The following is a 15,609-nucleotide window of genomic DNA, read 5'->3' as shown; positions in this document are numbered from 1 at the left end:
GACGTTGACATTTTCCTTTGGGGACATCATTTGAAATTGGGAAAAATTTGAAGTTGGAAAAAAGGTAATACATTGCAATATATCGCAGAATATTGCAGTATGCTTAAAATCGCAATAATATCGTATCGTGACATAAGTATTGTGATGATATCGTATCGTGAGGCCTCTGGGGATTCCCACCCCTAGCAGGTATTTGACTTTCCTGATGTTGTGAAGGATGAAACTGAACAAATGAGCCATTGATGCGCCGTCAAAAACCTGCCGAGGTTTCCTGCAGGACGTTCAGCTCTTCACTGGGTTATGGGTTTGATAATAAAAAGATTCAGTTCATTTTAAAATGCTCTATTTTGTTGATTAAAAAAATAAAAAATGCTAATGGTACAAGTAAAAACTCTCTATATGCAAGTAGTTTTATGAAATATGTTTCACTTAAGTCACGTTTATTTGTATATCCCTTATTGCAGTTTCAAAAGGCTTTACAGGCCCACATTAGAGAAAAAAAACAAAGTTCAGGAAAATAAAGTGGAACATAGCATGGTCAGAAATGTGCCAACGTCCTTGTGTCTAAACTAGACGCTGCTTAAAGATTCACAGCATTCAAATGGTTTCCAAACAGCCATTAAAAACTTACGCCAGCAAAAAGCTGAAACTAACATTTCGTTTTAAGAAAACAATTAAAAAGGCCTTTTTCTCTCAAAAGGACTACTGTTCTGACAAATAGTCGACTAGTTACATTCAGGTGCACGTTGCCTGACTTTTAACCAGTTTCTGGCTCCACTTGTACATTTTATTATCCATATTACATTTCATAAGATGTGTCTGCATCCAGTCCATTATAGGTCTACTCTGGGCTGCACTCAGACTGTAACAAAAGGTCTCTTCCTTGTGACTTCATCTCAACACCAACAGAAGAGCTAATTCGAACTCAGCCTGGAGCTCATCTTGTGATAAATGAACGGCTGCCTCGACTTCAGTCATACTGGTCCCTAAAAAGCTAGTCAGCGGACTTCTTGCAGTTTTCTTTGGCTAGTCTCAGTCTGGACAGGATGTGTTTCTTAGGAAACTTTAAAGTGGTACACCCAAACTGGCTCACCCCTCCAGTGTCTCCAGGGAGTTTCTCACGTCTCTGGACCCAACTGCGCCAGCCGGGCTTCCAACAGTACACACTGTCATAGAACCGTGAGCCGTTTTCCCCACCCAGCACATAAATCCTGCGTTTCCACCTGGCCACGCCCCCAGCTGCAATCCGCCGTGGCAGCCCGGGAAATACCACAGGGCTTGGGGAGCGGTCGCTTCCACCACCTGCACCCCCTCGCTGCTCTGCAGTGACCATCACCCCTCCCCCAGTCACCTCCCTCTCTACTCCAGACCCCCTGCCCTCTCTGAAAAACAGAACACGCCCAGTGGCGTCTAAAGTCTCCAGATTGGTGTAGTTTCCGTCCAGGAACTTGGTGGTATCCCTCATGTATCCCCCAATTGCACACACTCCTCCTCGCACTGCTACTCCTCCAGCAAGACAGGTGGCGCCGGAGTCCAGAGCCACACGTGTCCAGCAGTCTGTTAGGGTGTGATAAATAAGCACCCCTGAGTGGACCACAGCACGGTTCTGTTCAAGTGTGGTTCCACCCAGAAGGTAAAGCCGTCCACGTAATGCTGCGCTGGCAAAGGCGCGCAGAGGGAGCGGTAACCGAGGCCCTGGAGCCCACTGAAGCGTGGTCAGCTCCAGGGTCTCACTGGAGTCCAGCAGAGCTGAGCGGTTACTACCACCCAAGGCATAGATTGACTCTCCACAGCCCAGCAGGCCTAGCATAGCCCGTGGCTGGATCATGGAAGGCCGCTCTACCCAGCGGTCCAACACTGCATCATATTCATGCACGGCTGCAGACACAGAGCCTGTCCGCAGAATCCCACCCGCTACAAACAGCCGGTCACCTACAGCCGTACAGCCGGGACTGACCAGCGAACCCAGTGCTGCTAACTTCTCCCACTTCCCTGTCCGAGGGTCAAAGCAGTCCACTGTATAGTCTCTTGCGGCTAAATTCTCTTCTTCCCGAGGTGTCAGGTCCACACAGACAATCTTCTTTTCAAACATGCCCTCCCGTGGTCTCAGAGGCCCCCCAAGGCCCTCGCCAGCTGCAGCGGGCCCCAACTCCTGGCACAGTCTTCGGCTCTCTTCCTGGGACAGCAGCCCCGGCCGCAGGTGGTGAAGCAGAGCTGGCATGTGGGCGTAGCGATCTAAGGGCTGGTGCTCTGCCCAGCGGCGTGCCGCGTCGTAAACCTCTGCTTCCGAGTCCACCCCCAGGCGGTCAGAGCTCAGGAGGCTGCCTAAGGTGCCGTGGTCAAGCAGGAGGAAGTCTTTCTGCCGGGCCACCCGGGGGAAGTGCTGGGCTACGAGCCGCAGGGAGGCACGCAGCAGCAGCTGGTCATGGTGAGAGCGAGCAAGAGAGTACATCCCCAGGCAGTTATCCACTGAGAGGTGTTCAAATAGAAACCTGGAGAGATAAGAGTAGAGAACAACCACAAGTGGAGATAAAGACAGAGGGGCGGAAGAGGAAATGAGACGAGAGGGTTTGAAATGCAGAAGACAGAAGCTGGTTTGTTAAACCTAATGCTAAAGTAAATAGACAGCCGCCTGAATTGTAAAGGCTAATGAATAAGGCTGTAAACTCGATCATCGGTCACTTTTATACAGCATAGTTACCTGGAGCACAGGTCTTGAAGGGGCATCACCTGAAGCCGGTTGGCGGCCACAAACAGATCCTCAGCTGTGTCCAGAGAGAGCCCAGCCTCACCGGTGTACACAAACTGGATGACCGTCTCCATGACAGACGGCGTCACTTCCTCCAGTCGGATCTCAGTGAGGCGAGACTCTACCAGCGGGCTGGTGAACATGGCCCGAAAGTACGGGCTCACGGCTGCTAAGAGGACTCTGAGGGGAGAGAAGGATGAAAGATAGAAGATAACGGATTCATGTCACGTGCAGAAGACATTGCTACATTTTACAGTGCTACGTTTTTGTCTACTCACAAGAAGTGGCTCACAGTCAAACCAACGTGTTTGATATATTTCCTCCTTTTTGATATCAAACGGAGGGTGCAAACGGCTTTCTACGAGAACAGAGCTGGCCTGTGTAAGTGCAACTTCATCAGTTACATCTGCTTTGCATTCTATTTTATAATAGTTGCGGAAATAATTATTGTGGTAGAATTTCCAGTTGGAGAACTGATGCTGTGTAAGTTGGGACAGTGGTACCACAGGGCACATTAAGGTCAGGGACCAACACAACCAACACTATATCAAAACCTGTCTCAGGCAAAGCAATAGTTCAAATCTCTGTCTTCTCAACTGACTGGGATTTAACCGCTGCATGATACAAAATACTGTTTTTGCCTGTTTTTCTCTGACTCCCCAAGGTCCCAGGAATATGACTACACCCCATACACACAGAGTAGACACACTGGAGAAGCATATGCACACACACCATAGATAAAGTGAACTCTACCTGAGTAGATGTTAGACTGACTGTCTGACCTTAGAATATGCTGAAATGAGTGACGAAGGACCTTATTTGGTAATCTCTAATCTTGTATGTCCAGCATTAGTTTAAATGCTCCTTCAGAAAGACAGGAACTTCAGAGATGGGATGACACTACATGACACCACACTATGGTTAAATTGTACTGCTTGATCCTAATTCTCCTCGTAATGTCTCTACGTAAATCATCAAAGTCCCCCGAAACTTCTTCGGTGTCCAAGCTTATCAGCTCTCCTGAATTATTAACAATCATTGAATTAACCAATCTGTAATTCAATTGTTAGTCATTTAGCTAGATTTATAGTTATAGAACTTATAGAAATCTAATGGCAAATCTAATATTTGGTAGTTCTAGTTTTCCTACAATTGTTTTTTCTATGTATCAGCTTCTTTGTACTATACAGCAGTCATACCTGTGACACATGAACTTCTTTCCCTCAACAAGTAGAGTAACATCACACAGCTGCTGAGCATCCAGGAGCTGCTTCAATCCTAAAACAAAGCAGAAAGAGGAAGGAGAAACAGAAAGGAGGGCGAGAACAGAAGGAGGGGTGAGTAAGAATTAGACAAAAGCAGAACAGAGAGAGGTTGGGATGACAGGTGAAACTTAATGAGTAGTTTCCAAATTCCCAACACCATCCTCTCGAAGTCTCGTCATGTATCTGTCTCACCATGTGTGATGTAGTCTCCCAGTGGTGTGGTACTGTCATCAGGGAAGTCCTCCTCCTCTGAGTCGCTGTCCGACAGAGGTTCTCCTCCTCCCCCGTCCCCATCCTGCCACGGCTGGGGACGCCAGGTGACTGTGCCCCCCCGCACAGCATTCATCTGAGGTACAGTACGCAAACACTCATAGTTTGGCCATTGAATTATAACCTATATGCATGCAATGCCTATCTGTAACAGACAGTCCTATGTACTGTAGATAGAGGCTTATAACATACAGTAGCTATATGACCCAGATAAACAAAAATGCTGCTTTATGACAAAGGTCATGATACAGCTTAATTTTAAGTTTCCTACATATTTACCCCACTCCCTAGTCGCAGTATGTTTCCTTTTCTTTCTTTTCCCCCCCCCAGAAGGACAATAACAAGTATGTTAACCCATAAACGGCTGGCTATAATAGCTAGATAACAAACACAAAGCAGACTGTTGTAGCATCAGTTTACCGGTAAGATGTTTTCTTTTTAGCTTACAGTACCTTTGCTCTTCTTCTCGTTTCCACCGTGAAGGCTGGTTGGGTCTCACTTTCAACAGAAATTGGTGAGGCAGTTTGGGGCAGGCTAATTGTATCTAAGTACCCGGTTATTATCAGAAGCTTCGGGAGGTTTTGCTTGCTCTCATCTGGGTGTCTTAGTCCTCCGGGCTCAGTTTAAACGCTCGTCCCGGGCCCTGTGGAGAAGACGCGTTCAGGCTACTCGCTGCTCATCCATCACCAACGTTACTGACTGACGGACCAAACTAGCTTACAAAGGAACAGTTCTCCCGCTGTGCAAAGGCTTCTCGTCGTAACACACATCAGTCCACCATGGCATTATGCTCACACGTCCAGCTCGGTGGTAAGGTAGTAACGAAGAAAATAGTTTGTAGAGCCTACAGGGCAGAAATTAGGACTGAGTTCAGTCGGCCGCACTTGTCACGTCTGAACCGGATTACCGCAACGTTAAACTTCCGCTCATCTGATTGGATGACCTTTGGCTCGTGACGATTTTTTGGAGCTGAGTCGTTTTCTGTCACTGGGAAAATGAAACGTTTCCAGCTCGCTCTTTGACATTATGTGAAAACCGTTGCGTAAAATAGCAGTTACATATATATATTTTAAATATAATTTAAATGAAAACACTCGTTTTATTTTGATTTAATTTCCGAAATACTGAATTCCGCATTCATGCTGCATTTAAGGCAGATATGACCGTTTTACGTAAAGTGCTTCATAGTTCAATGAGCATTTAAAAAAAGACAAGAAGGAAGGCTAAAAAGAGTGAATAGTCATTATTATAATCATATATTATGCTTCCATTTAATGTTGTAATCAAACGCATAACTTTTGAAGTGCATGGAGAAAGGCTGATCGAGAGCACACACAGAGTACAATTACGATTATTCCCATAAACATGAATGCAACATTAACCACAAGACAAACATGGCGACCTGCATCGGCATGGTCGCAAGAGTTGGAGGCACCGTTCTGACTGCGTTAAAGCCGGTAGCGAGACAATGTTCAAGGCAGAGGACACGTGTGTTCATCCCGCACCGCTTTTCACACGGAGCCCGGAGCAGTTTGTACGAACATGTCCGTGAAGGTTATAGCGAGAAGCCCGAGCTCGATATGAGAGCAGTGTGTGAGGAGACCGACAAAGTCATAGCAAATGTAGAGAACAGGAAGGGGGACCTGCGAGGGGACGATGTCAGGAATATTGTAAGTGTTTCTTTAGCTGCAAATGTCGTCCTGTTTGTGACATTAAAGCCGTGACAACTTTATCTTTTCTGGGGTTAACAGCTGGCTGTGTGGCTACTTATAAGCAAAAGCACAGACTGTAAAACACAATCTTTATTTTAACAAGTTCAAAGAGCTGAATGACCTTGCTGCCCAATTTGTATCAACATGTCAAAAAACTGAGGGACAGTGAATCACACACACACACACACACACACACACACACACACACACACACACACACACACACACACACACACACACACACACACACAGTATATATAATTAATGTAAACCAATCGTAATTTTGTGTATGTTCATATTACTTATTGTGTACTGTACGGATATTTTGTATTTTTATTTTAGCAACATTGTTATTGAAACTTTCATGCCAATAAAGCACCAATTTGAATCCGTACATCTTAATATCAACGACGTCGACATTCACATTGTTCAGACACAGGGAACTTTATTCTAAATTCTAGGCTTTTTCACACACTTCTTGAATCTCTGCAGTAAGCAACAGCTCAATATACTGAATCAGATTGCAACCTGGTAGTGTTGCAAAACTAGCCAATGTTGCTCTTACTACAGCATAACATGCTATTGGTGAGTCAATAATAAAATTTAATTCTTTGCTGGAATACCAGTAAGGATGGCTGGAACATCACAATTACAATTATGTGGTAATAATACCGTAACATCTACTGGCTTGACTTCTGTGTGTTGACTCTGAAAGCCGATATGCGCACTCTGAGAACAAAGTGACACAAAGCAGGGTTTAGTTCAACAATGTTTTGAAGGTTTAATGAGACACACAAGAATATATACATATGGTGACAGTTGCTCCAGTCATTTCTATGACCTGAGAGTAGATAGATAATAAAGGGGCACCAAAGGATAGAAGGATTGATTCAAGGTTGGTTGACACAGATACATCATCAGAGAGGGAACTGTGAAACAATGTATGATACAAGGTCAGATGAGGTTTCGGAGTTTTAACACAATGGAATGTAACAGATTCACAACACTGAGTGACTGAATGGAAATGATGTACAATACAAAGTATAAAGTCTGTTAAAGTACTTATAAAAATTGTAATGTAGGTTATGATACTAACTATAATCACAATATTGCTTCATAGAAATGTCGGAACAAGCAAATGGAGTATTTAGAATCAGACCAAAACTTTGTTGGTCCACTGTTGACACACAACAAATTTAACTCAGATCGTCAGTATCTCTCAATAGCCTTACATACTATATATAGGCTACGAGTATATTGAAAAACTACTGTATAGGAAGATGCAGCAGACATACAGCTAAACAAAGACGATAAAGCTAAAGCATGATAAGCCAACTCAAAAAATATTGCTATTATACTGTAAGCTTTCAAGCATTGTCATTAAATGTGGATAAAATGTAATGTAAGGAAAACATGGTGAGCCCACTGTTCTACTGGATTTTCAATTGATTGTGTGTGTGTGTGTGTGTGTGTGTGTGTGTCCGTCCACTAGGTATGTGTGTGGCAGGAGCTTCAGGCAGTGAAGACAGAAATCTCGGGGCTGGAGGAGCAGAAGAAACACATCAGTGACACAGTCAAAGCACTAGTGGTCAGTAAAGGTTATTACAGCACTGGTCACGGTCACCACTTTTCTGGTGTTTGTGTTGATTGTTTTGAATATATAGAACTTATGGATGTGATTTCATTTTCCCTACTTTGAGTATAAAGCTGCATCCATAATTGTGACATGAATCATCTTTTCTTCACAGGCCAAGAACGACAAGAAAGCCCTTGGCAATGTAAGTTTGGCACTTTAGAATTTAAACTCTTTAAAAGGTGCCCTGCCACACGTATTTCATTACTTTGTGGTGATGTCTGAAGTTCTACCATGGACTCTGTAACATTTTTTGTTTTTGATTACCTTGTTTCAAGCCATTCTAGCGTGGTATAGAAAGCCTACAGGAAGACTCAGCTCATTGTCTGCCAGTTCTCATTAATATTCAACAAGCTAAGCTGTTTGAATCTGATTGGCTAACAGATAGCCAATGAGAGCCTGGCTGTCAGAATCCTTTACCCAGCCCAACTGGGCGAGCTAATGAATAGTAATGAGCTCAGGCAACATGATGTCAGACTGACCAGCTTTTGTAATTGGCCTGATTTCTCCGCTTATTTCTTTTCAGTGGCTAGAGCTGACAAAGGAGGTAGCAGTTTTCACATTCACAACATAACACAAACACATATGGACCTAACATATTTCAAAAAATGCAAGTAAAAACGGTTTTGTATGGCAGGGCACCTTTAATACTTTATTGACTCAGTCAATCTTGGCATTATGACTCTGCTTTCAGTGCACTCTTCAGTGATGAATCACATTTGGGACCAGCGCTGAGTCCTTGTTGTTTATCACGCAGCTTCCAGAGTACACCCAGGCTCTGCAGAAGGGCCGAGAGATCCGCAACAGACTGAATCAACTTTACCCCAAAGAGACTGAGCTGGATCAGGAACACTATGGACGAGCGCTCAGACTGCCAAACGCCACACACCCTGATGTGGTGAGGACACACACACTTTGTCCTGTGCATCTGGGGTAGTCTGGTTACCACCAGACCAAGCTCAATCTTTTAAGATTCAACATTAGTCTGGGGAGTCTGCTCTGTATTTTCTACTGCACAAGAGGCGTGATCAACGGGCATAGTTCAAATGACTCTGTACACAATTAGATAGTCCTTCAACCAATCAGACCAGCAATCCGGGTGACGTAGCAGCGACAGCGGCATCAACGGGTTGCTACGCTTCGGTGGCTGCTATGTTGAATGTAAACAATTGTGATTGGTCCCCGCAAAATTGTAACGGAAGCAGGATAGATAAACGTACAGGTTTCCAGCCTGAGCTGCAGGGAGAAATCAAATTGCCGGCAGATCGGGCTGGGTTTACCCAGTCTACATCTGGGGAGAGATTTACTGTGAACTGTGTCTTTTTAAAGTGAGCGTAGTTTGAAACTTCCTAAAGTTCATCTTTTCTTTTTCAGCCAGTTGGAGACGAGAGCCAGGCAAGAGTGGTGGAGCTGGTTGGACAGAAACCAGGTAACTGATCTGATGTGTTGGATCAATAATAATCTTAAGTGTTTAAAAATACAAATATCATAATCTGCTCTCTCTCTGCTGTAGAGTTTGACTTCAAGCCTAGGGGCCATGTAGAGCTGGGGGAGGAGTTGGGTCTCATCAGGCAGCGGTGAGGAGGACTCTGACCTTTGGTTTGAAGTACTTGTCCCACTTGATATTCAACATGCTGTGTTGTTTGTGCACTATTCTTCTGAACCTTTTGTTCATATGATTAAAAGAAAACTGAAGAAGAGATGGTAGTTTTTCTGTTTAGTCAGCCTGCAGGTTCAGAGAAAATGCCATTTTGTGTGAATATGGTAATACCATAATAATGTATCTAATATTAAGTTCATTGATATGAAAGGGGGTCATTATACTTTGTTCCTCTATTCCTATTCTGCAGACATCTAGCTCATGTCTCAGGCCACAGGTCCTACTATCTGAGGGGAGCAGGGGCCAGACTTCAGACTGCACTCCAAAATTTTGCCCTTGACACACTGCAGCGACGGGTAAGCATGTGTTTTGAAATATTAGATACTGTATAAAGTCTGCAAACTGAATGTATTATTATTATTATTATTATTATTATTCTGTTAACATATAGGATAGCCAAACTTGAGTTTTCTTTTTGACTCCTGCAGGGCTTCATTCCTATGGTTGTGCCTGACATGCTGAAGGGGGCAGTGTTTGTGAGTAGCAGAACTCTGAGCCATTTGTTTAGAAAATTCCTGAAGTGTTTTCAAGATAAGACATTTTGACATAATTGGAAGATACTAAACTTAATATCTTTTAAAAAAAAAAGAGATTTACATGCACATGAATAAAATGTGTGTCAAAAGGAGCCAGCTGAGGTGGTTTGGGGATTTGGAAAGGGAAGTTTAGGGTCCCCTGTTGGAACTGCTGCCCCCAGGACCCGACCTCGGATAAGCAGATGTAGATGGATGGATGGATGCATTAAATATCAAATGAAATATTTTTGAAACATAATACTCAGACATATCAGTTTGAAGACCAAAGCATATTTCAAGCCACACAATATCCCACTCTCGCTGACATCTCCTCTTTTATTTTTTTCATCATTCTGTTTTGTCCACCTCCAGGAGGGTTGTGGAATGCAGCCCAACGCCCATCGCTCTCAGGTCTATTCTCTGGACCAGGCCCGTTTCCCAGACCTCAATCTGGCTGGGACTGGAGAGGTCGGGGTGGCAGGTAAACTTAATTCTTCTTCACTGTTAATAAACGTGTGCACTAATGTCTTAGTGTGTTGCTATCACGATGAGGTTTTAATTTCATCGAACAATGAATGACCAATGAGGTTGTTTATCAGTACCGGTGAATGCTACAGGTGCTGGGTTCCTATGGAGGAAATATTTATTCATAATTCAAATTGAAAGTCCAAAGAGAAATTGAAAGTCCAAAGAGTAAACAAAGCGAGATCAAATTAAAAATATATATATATTTTTTTTAATTTTCCATTTTGCTTTGGCTTTTGAATTTAATATTTGGCTTTTGAATTTCAATTCAACATTGGCTTTTAATTTTCATTTAATATTTGGCTTTCGAATTTCAATTTAACATTGGCTTTTAATTTTCATTTAATATTTGGCTTTTGAATTTCAATTTAACATTGGATTTTCATTTGGATTTAATATTTGGCTTTTGAATTTCCATTCAACATTGCCTTTTCGTTTGGACTTGACACATGTCAATGTAAATGAGGAAGCGTGGCCCAAAGGCTGGTGGGAGGGTCTGAAACGAAAGGGGTGCAGAGGCACCTTATGAGCAGCAGGGGGAGCAGACTGCTGAGGAGCACACTGTTAAGAATCTGTCTGCAGCTTCAGCACTAGACTTGGCCTCTTATTTTCACATGATAGAAAATGATGATGCAAACACAAACGACATTTCATGCAACAACCGTGAAGTTTTCATGTGGTTACTATAATTGGGCCCGTGTTAGTGAGGACTACATTAGGACTGTATTTAAAGCCGATTCTGGTTCCCAACTTCACCCCAGGTGTGTCTGTTTAAAACACGACTCAGACAACTTCTCTCTTTTGATGTTATATTTAATTAAGCAACAGTAGAAACATGGGTGTGAGGTGCGTGTCCGCGCTATAAGGAGAGGTTGTCTGAGAGAGAGAAATAAAAAGGAGAGGTCGCAGTTCGGACGATGACTATCCAGTTGAGATTGTGTGTGTGTGTGCGTCCTCGAGATCTGATGACACACAAACACACGTAGCAGAGCTACCCACACCCATGTTTCTACTGTTGCTTAATTAAATATAACATCAAAAGAGAGAAGTTGTCTGAGTCGTGTTTTAAACAGACACACCTGGGGTGAAGTTGGGAACCAGAATCAGCTTTAAATACAGTCCTAATGTAGTCCTCACTAGCACGGGCCCAATTATAGTAACCACATGAAAACTTCACTGTTGTTGCATGAAATGTTGTTTGTGTTTAACCTACATCATCATTTTCTATCATGTGAAACAAGAGGCCAAGTCTAGTGATGAAGCTGCAGACAGATGCTTAAGTGTGCTCCTCAGCAGTCAGCTCCCCCTGCTGCTCATAAGGTGCCTCTGCACCCCTTTCGTTTCAGACCCTCCCACCAGCCTTTGGGCCACGCCTCCTCATTTACATTGACATGTGTCAAGTCGAAACGAAAAGGCAATATTAAATGGAAATTCAAAAGCCAAATATTAAATCCAAATGAAAAGCCAATTTTAAATTGAAATTCAAAAGCCAAATATTAAATGAAAATTAAAAGCCAATGTTAAATTGAAATTCAAAAGCCAAAGCCAAATGGAAAATTAAAAAAAAATAATATTTTTAATTTGATCTCGCTTTGTTTTCTCTTTGGACTTTCAATTTCTCTTTGGACTTTCAATTTGAATTATGAATAAATATTTCCTCCATAGGTTCCTGGTTTTCCTTTTGTAATTTCACTAAACACACACACACACACACACACACACACACACACACACACACACACACACACACACACACACACACACACACACACACACACGTGTTTGTTTCCCTAGTTAGAGATTTTCTAGTGTAGTAAGTTATGTGTTCCTCTCACTTGAAGGTATCTACATAAGAGTGAAATGACACTGTCATGAACATGTCATAAACATTATAAACAAGTCATTAAGTGTCATTTGGTTTTTGTCATGACAAGTTAGGGTCAGAGTTAGGGTTAGGTTATGTGTCATGACAGTGTCATGTCACTCTTATGTAGATACCATTAAGTAAAGTGTTCCCCTCTCTTCTCCAGGCTATTTCATGGATCATGCAGTAAACTGGAAGGACCTGCCTGTCAGGTCAGAAGTACCCCTCACTCCTTGTTTGCTACAGATAGTGTTATATTGGAGTAATTATAGCTGACACGATCTGTCGTCTCCCTCTGCAGGACAGTGTGCAGCAGCACCTGCTACAGAGCAGAGACGGACACAGGCAGAGAGACATGGGGGCTCTACAGAGTACATCACTTTAACAAGGTTACAAGGAAATATATTAGAGACACAGGAGTTGCTTGGATGAATATGTATGCAAAACTGTGTATTGCTAACTCTTTGTTTGCTGTTAATAAGTGATTGCAATTTTTTTAATTAAGGTTATAAACAACTTACAACTTGCCTACTTTATTATGATGACCTTTGTAATTAACTGTGTGTTGTGTGTCCGTCCGTCCAGGTGGAGATGTTTGGAGTAACAGCAGATGAGACAGGAGAAGAGAGCTCTCAGCTGCTCGGGGAGTTTGTCTCTTTGCAGAAAGAGATGTTCTCTGCACTGGAACTACACTACAGGTTAGCATGCACACACGCACCTCCAATTCTCTCACACAGAGTCACAATCTTAGTCGCACTGTTGTTTCATACATCCAATAAATTTGACATGATATGTAGAATATTTGTGTGAGTTATGGCTCTATTTGTAGCTCCAAGTTGTCTCTATGTGCGTTTTCACTCAGAGTGCTGGACATGCCGACACAGGAACTGGGTCCTCCTGCACACCGAAAGTATGACATTGAAGCATGGATGCCTGGGAGGGACAGCTATGGAGAGGTCAGTCCCATTATCTCAGTTACCTACTTACATTATTTCGACATTGTAAGTCAGATGCGTAGGAAATGACTGGATGTCACCTGAGGTATCTGCTGACTTTGACTAATGAAAAGATGTTCATTTGTGATAATAGACAAACAAACATGCCTTCAGTCATTAGTGACTCCCTTCCTTTGTCAGTCAAAGTCTGTAGAGTGCCCAAACATGCAAGGAACATTTGGACTCTATTTAGCTACAAAATGCTGCACAAGCAGTTGAGAAAAAAAAAAAAACAGTACTGCTTTGAAAGGTTGAAAGAGAGTCCATAACTTCTGTTTAATAAAAAAAAGACAGTGGTAAAGATGATGATGGTACTGCATGTGCTATGAATGCCAATTATGTCTAATGGGGGAAGATGACAGAATTTTTCCATTCAAACAAGGTCTGTCTATTGTAGCCATTGATTGCAGTCTCTCTCTCTCTCTCTCTCTCTCTCTCTCTCTCTCTCTCTCTCTCTCTCTCTCTCTCTCTCTCATATACATATATATCAGATTTCCAGTGGATCCAACTGTACAGACTACCAAAGCAGACGCCTCAACATCCTGTATGAGAGAGAGGATGGCAGCCTGCAGTACGCCCACACAGTAAGCACTGCTGTACAATCCTGCAGGTTCAGTTCACAGCAGTATACCATCTCCATAATGTTTTTATTTATTTATTTATTTTTTCCTCTAGGTGAATGCTACAGCATGTGCCATCCCCCGAACCATCATCGCTATCCTGGAGACTCATCAGACCAAAGTAAGACACCAACATGAGGGCACACTTCACACATGAGGGTTCCCAAAAACCTGGAAAACCTTTAATGCATTAAATAATTGTCCTAGAGAATGACAAAATACATTCAAGACAGTATGAAAGCATAAGTCAGTGACTCCAACAAAACATGACCTTGTTCCCTTTCCACTGGCTAAATGTGTATTCATTTGCATCAGGGCTGCACGATATGAGGAAAATGTCAAATTGCCATTATTTTGACTGATGTTGCGATTGTGATATGATTCACAATATTGGAGGGAATGATACATTTTTTTGGATCATCATTCTCATTTTCATTGAAACAAATAAAAATGTACTATAGTCACGTAGTGTGATGTAATATGCGATTAATTGTGCAGCCCTAATTTGCATGCACCTGTTTTGAAGTAGCTCCCCCTGGTGATTGTTGTTAGTCAAAACATTTTTATATTAATTGGTCATTAGAAATGCTGAATTAACGATATAGAAATAATACTTCAATTACCTCCTATATTGCAAAACAGTTTTACATTTTCCCGAGGGAGAGAAATTGTCCAACAAATATTACAGGCTTAGTTCACTCAATTACAGGGGAATGCCTAAAAGAGGCATTGGTCATTTTGATAGTCTGTACAGTAACGACCCATTAATTCCCACATTTCTTTACCTTTGTGAGATCTCTTTCTTGGGTGTAAAATGCCCATTAGAATAGTGCAAGGAGCGTAAATGTTTTGTTTTTCTCCTTAACAACAATAAAATGCTGTGCACCTCTTCACTTTGTTTTCTGGGTTGTGATCTGTTTTTCATTTAGCATTGAAAATGCATGTCACAATGAAAAACAATTCAGTTATTATAGAGAAAGATAAATCATATTTTTATTTAAGCATTTTATATCCTCTATAAAAAAATGGCCATTAACTAACTCCAACTACATGTCAATTACAACAACAAAAAAATCTGAAATTCAAAGGCTTCATTTGCTGAGGGATTTACTGCAACCCGACTGGTGTAAACTCAGCTACTTCAAAATGTTTTTCAACATATTTATTTCAAGAGTTTTTAAATCCACTGGACTTAACATCACTGTGTTATTAATTATGCCATTTTTGTTGCTGTTTCTTTTGTCGCCATCCTTTTTTCTCCATCTCCCAAGGATGGAACAGTGCGTGTCCCCCGGGCCCTGCAGCCTTATTTGGGCCTAGAAGTGATCGAGACGCCAAAGTACACTCCACTGAAATACATCGGACCCAACCAGCCCAGTCGACCACCCAGGCCTGCTCCCAAGACCAGATGACACAAATACAAGCACACACCTGTAAACGCCTGAGGTGGGAGCCAGTTAACATTCAACCATCAAGTCAGACAAGAAAGTTGATATTTAACACTCATAAGGATGTTTCATACATTTTGTTGTATGACGGTTGTTAATGATCTCCATAGTCCTTCAGATTAAATGAAATACAGTCTGACTTTATAATTGTGTGAGTGCAACAATGTTTTAAGCCGATGGATCAGACCTTACCATCAGTTCCATTGTCACTGTAAATATATTTGTCTTTTTTTGTCAAAGGCCATGAAATTGTGAATGCTAGCATGGATGTGTCTTGTCCAGCTCATGAGGACCATAATAAGGAATAACCAATAAAGATACGTCTTTAATTTCTGTCTCATAAGTAAGCAATA

At 42.2% G+C, this 15,609-nt stretch overlaps 2 protein-coding genes across 2 annotated transcripts; one reads left to right on the top strand and one right to left on the bottom strand.

The window, feature by feature from the left end:
- Nucleotides 1-91: 91 nt before the first annotated feature.
- On the bottom strand, nucleotides 92-5,228 carry si:dkey-260j18.2 (uncharacterized protein LOC325231 homolog). Its single transcript, XM_039779197.1, has 5 exons — nucleotides 4,737-5,228; nucleotides 4,207-4,360; nucleotides 3,949-4,027; nucleotides 2,702-2,929; nucleotides 92-2,492 (listed from the first exon to the last, which is right to left on the bottom strand). Exons 2-5 carry the CDS (start codon nucleotides 4,358-4,360, stop codon nucleotides 995-997), a joined length of 1,959 nt encoding a protein of 652 aa, XP_039635131.1. The 5' UTR covers nucleotides 4,737-5,228; the 3' UTR covers nucleotides 92-994.
- A 428-nt stretch (nucleotides 5,229-5,656) lies between these two features.
- On the top strand, nucleotides 5,657-15,589 carry sars2 (seryl-tRNA synthetase 2, mitochondrial). The gene is made up of 16 exons (XM_039779119.1): nucleotides 5,657-5,954; nucleotides 7,489-7,584; nucleotides 7,745-7,774; nucleotides 8,387-8,527; nucleotides 9,004-9,058; nucleotides 9,143-9,206; nucleotides 9,480-9,585; nucleotides 9,718-9,765; nucleotides 10,177-10,285; nucleotides 12,360-12,405; nucleotides 12,495-12,582; nucleotides 12,779-12,891; nucleotides 13,056-13,149; nucleotides 13,680-13,772; nucleotides 13,864-13,929; nucleotides 15,080-15,589. Exons 1-16 carry the CDS (start codon nucleotides 5,679-5,681, stop codon nucleotides 15,218-15,220), a joined length of 1,566 nt encoding a protein of 521 aa, XP_039635053.1. The 5' UTR covers nucleotides 5,657-5,678; the 3' UTR covers nucleotides 15,221-15,589.
- Nucleotides 15,590-15,609: the final 20 nt, after the last annotated feature.

Source organism: Perca fluviatilis, chromosome 2 (assembly GCF_010015445.1).
Source record: "Perca fluviatilis chromosome 2, GENO_Pfluv_1.0, whole genome shotgun sequence".
NCBI lineage: Eukaryota > Metazoa > Chordata > Actinopteri > Perciformes > Percidae > Perca > Perca fluviatilis.
This window is presented reverse-complemented; position numbering and strand designations above follow the sequence as displayed.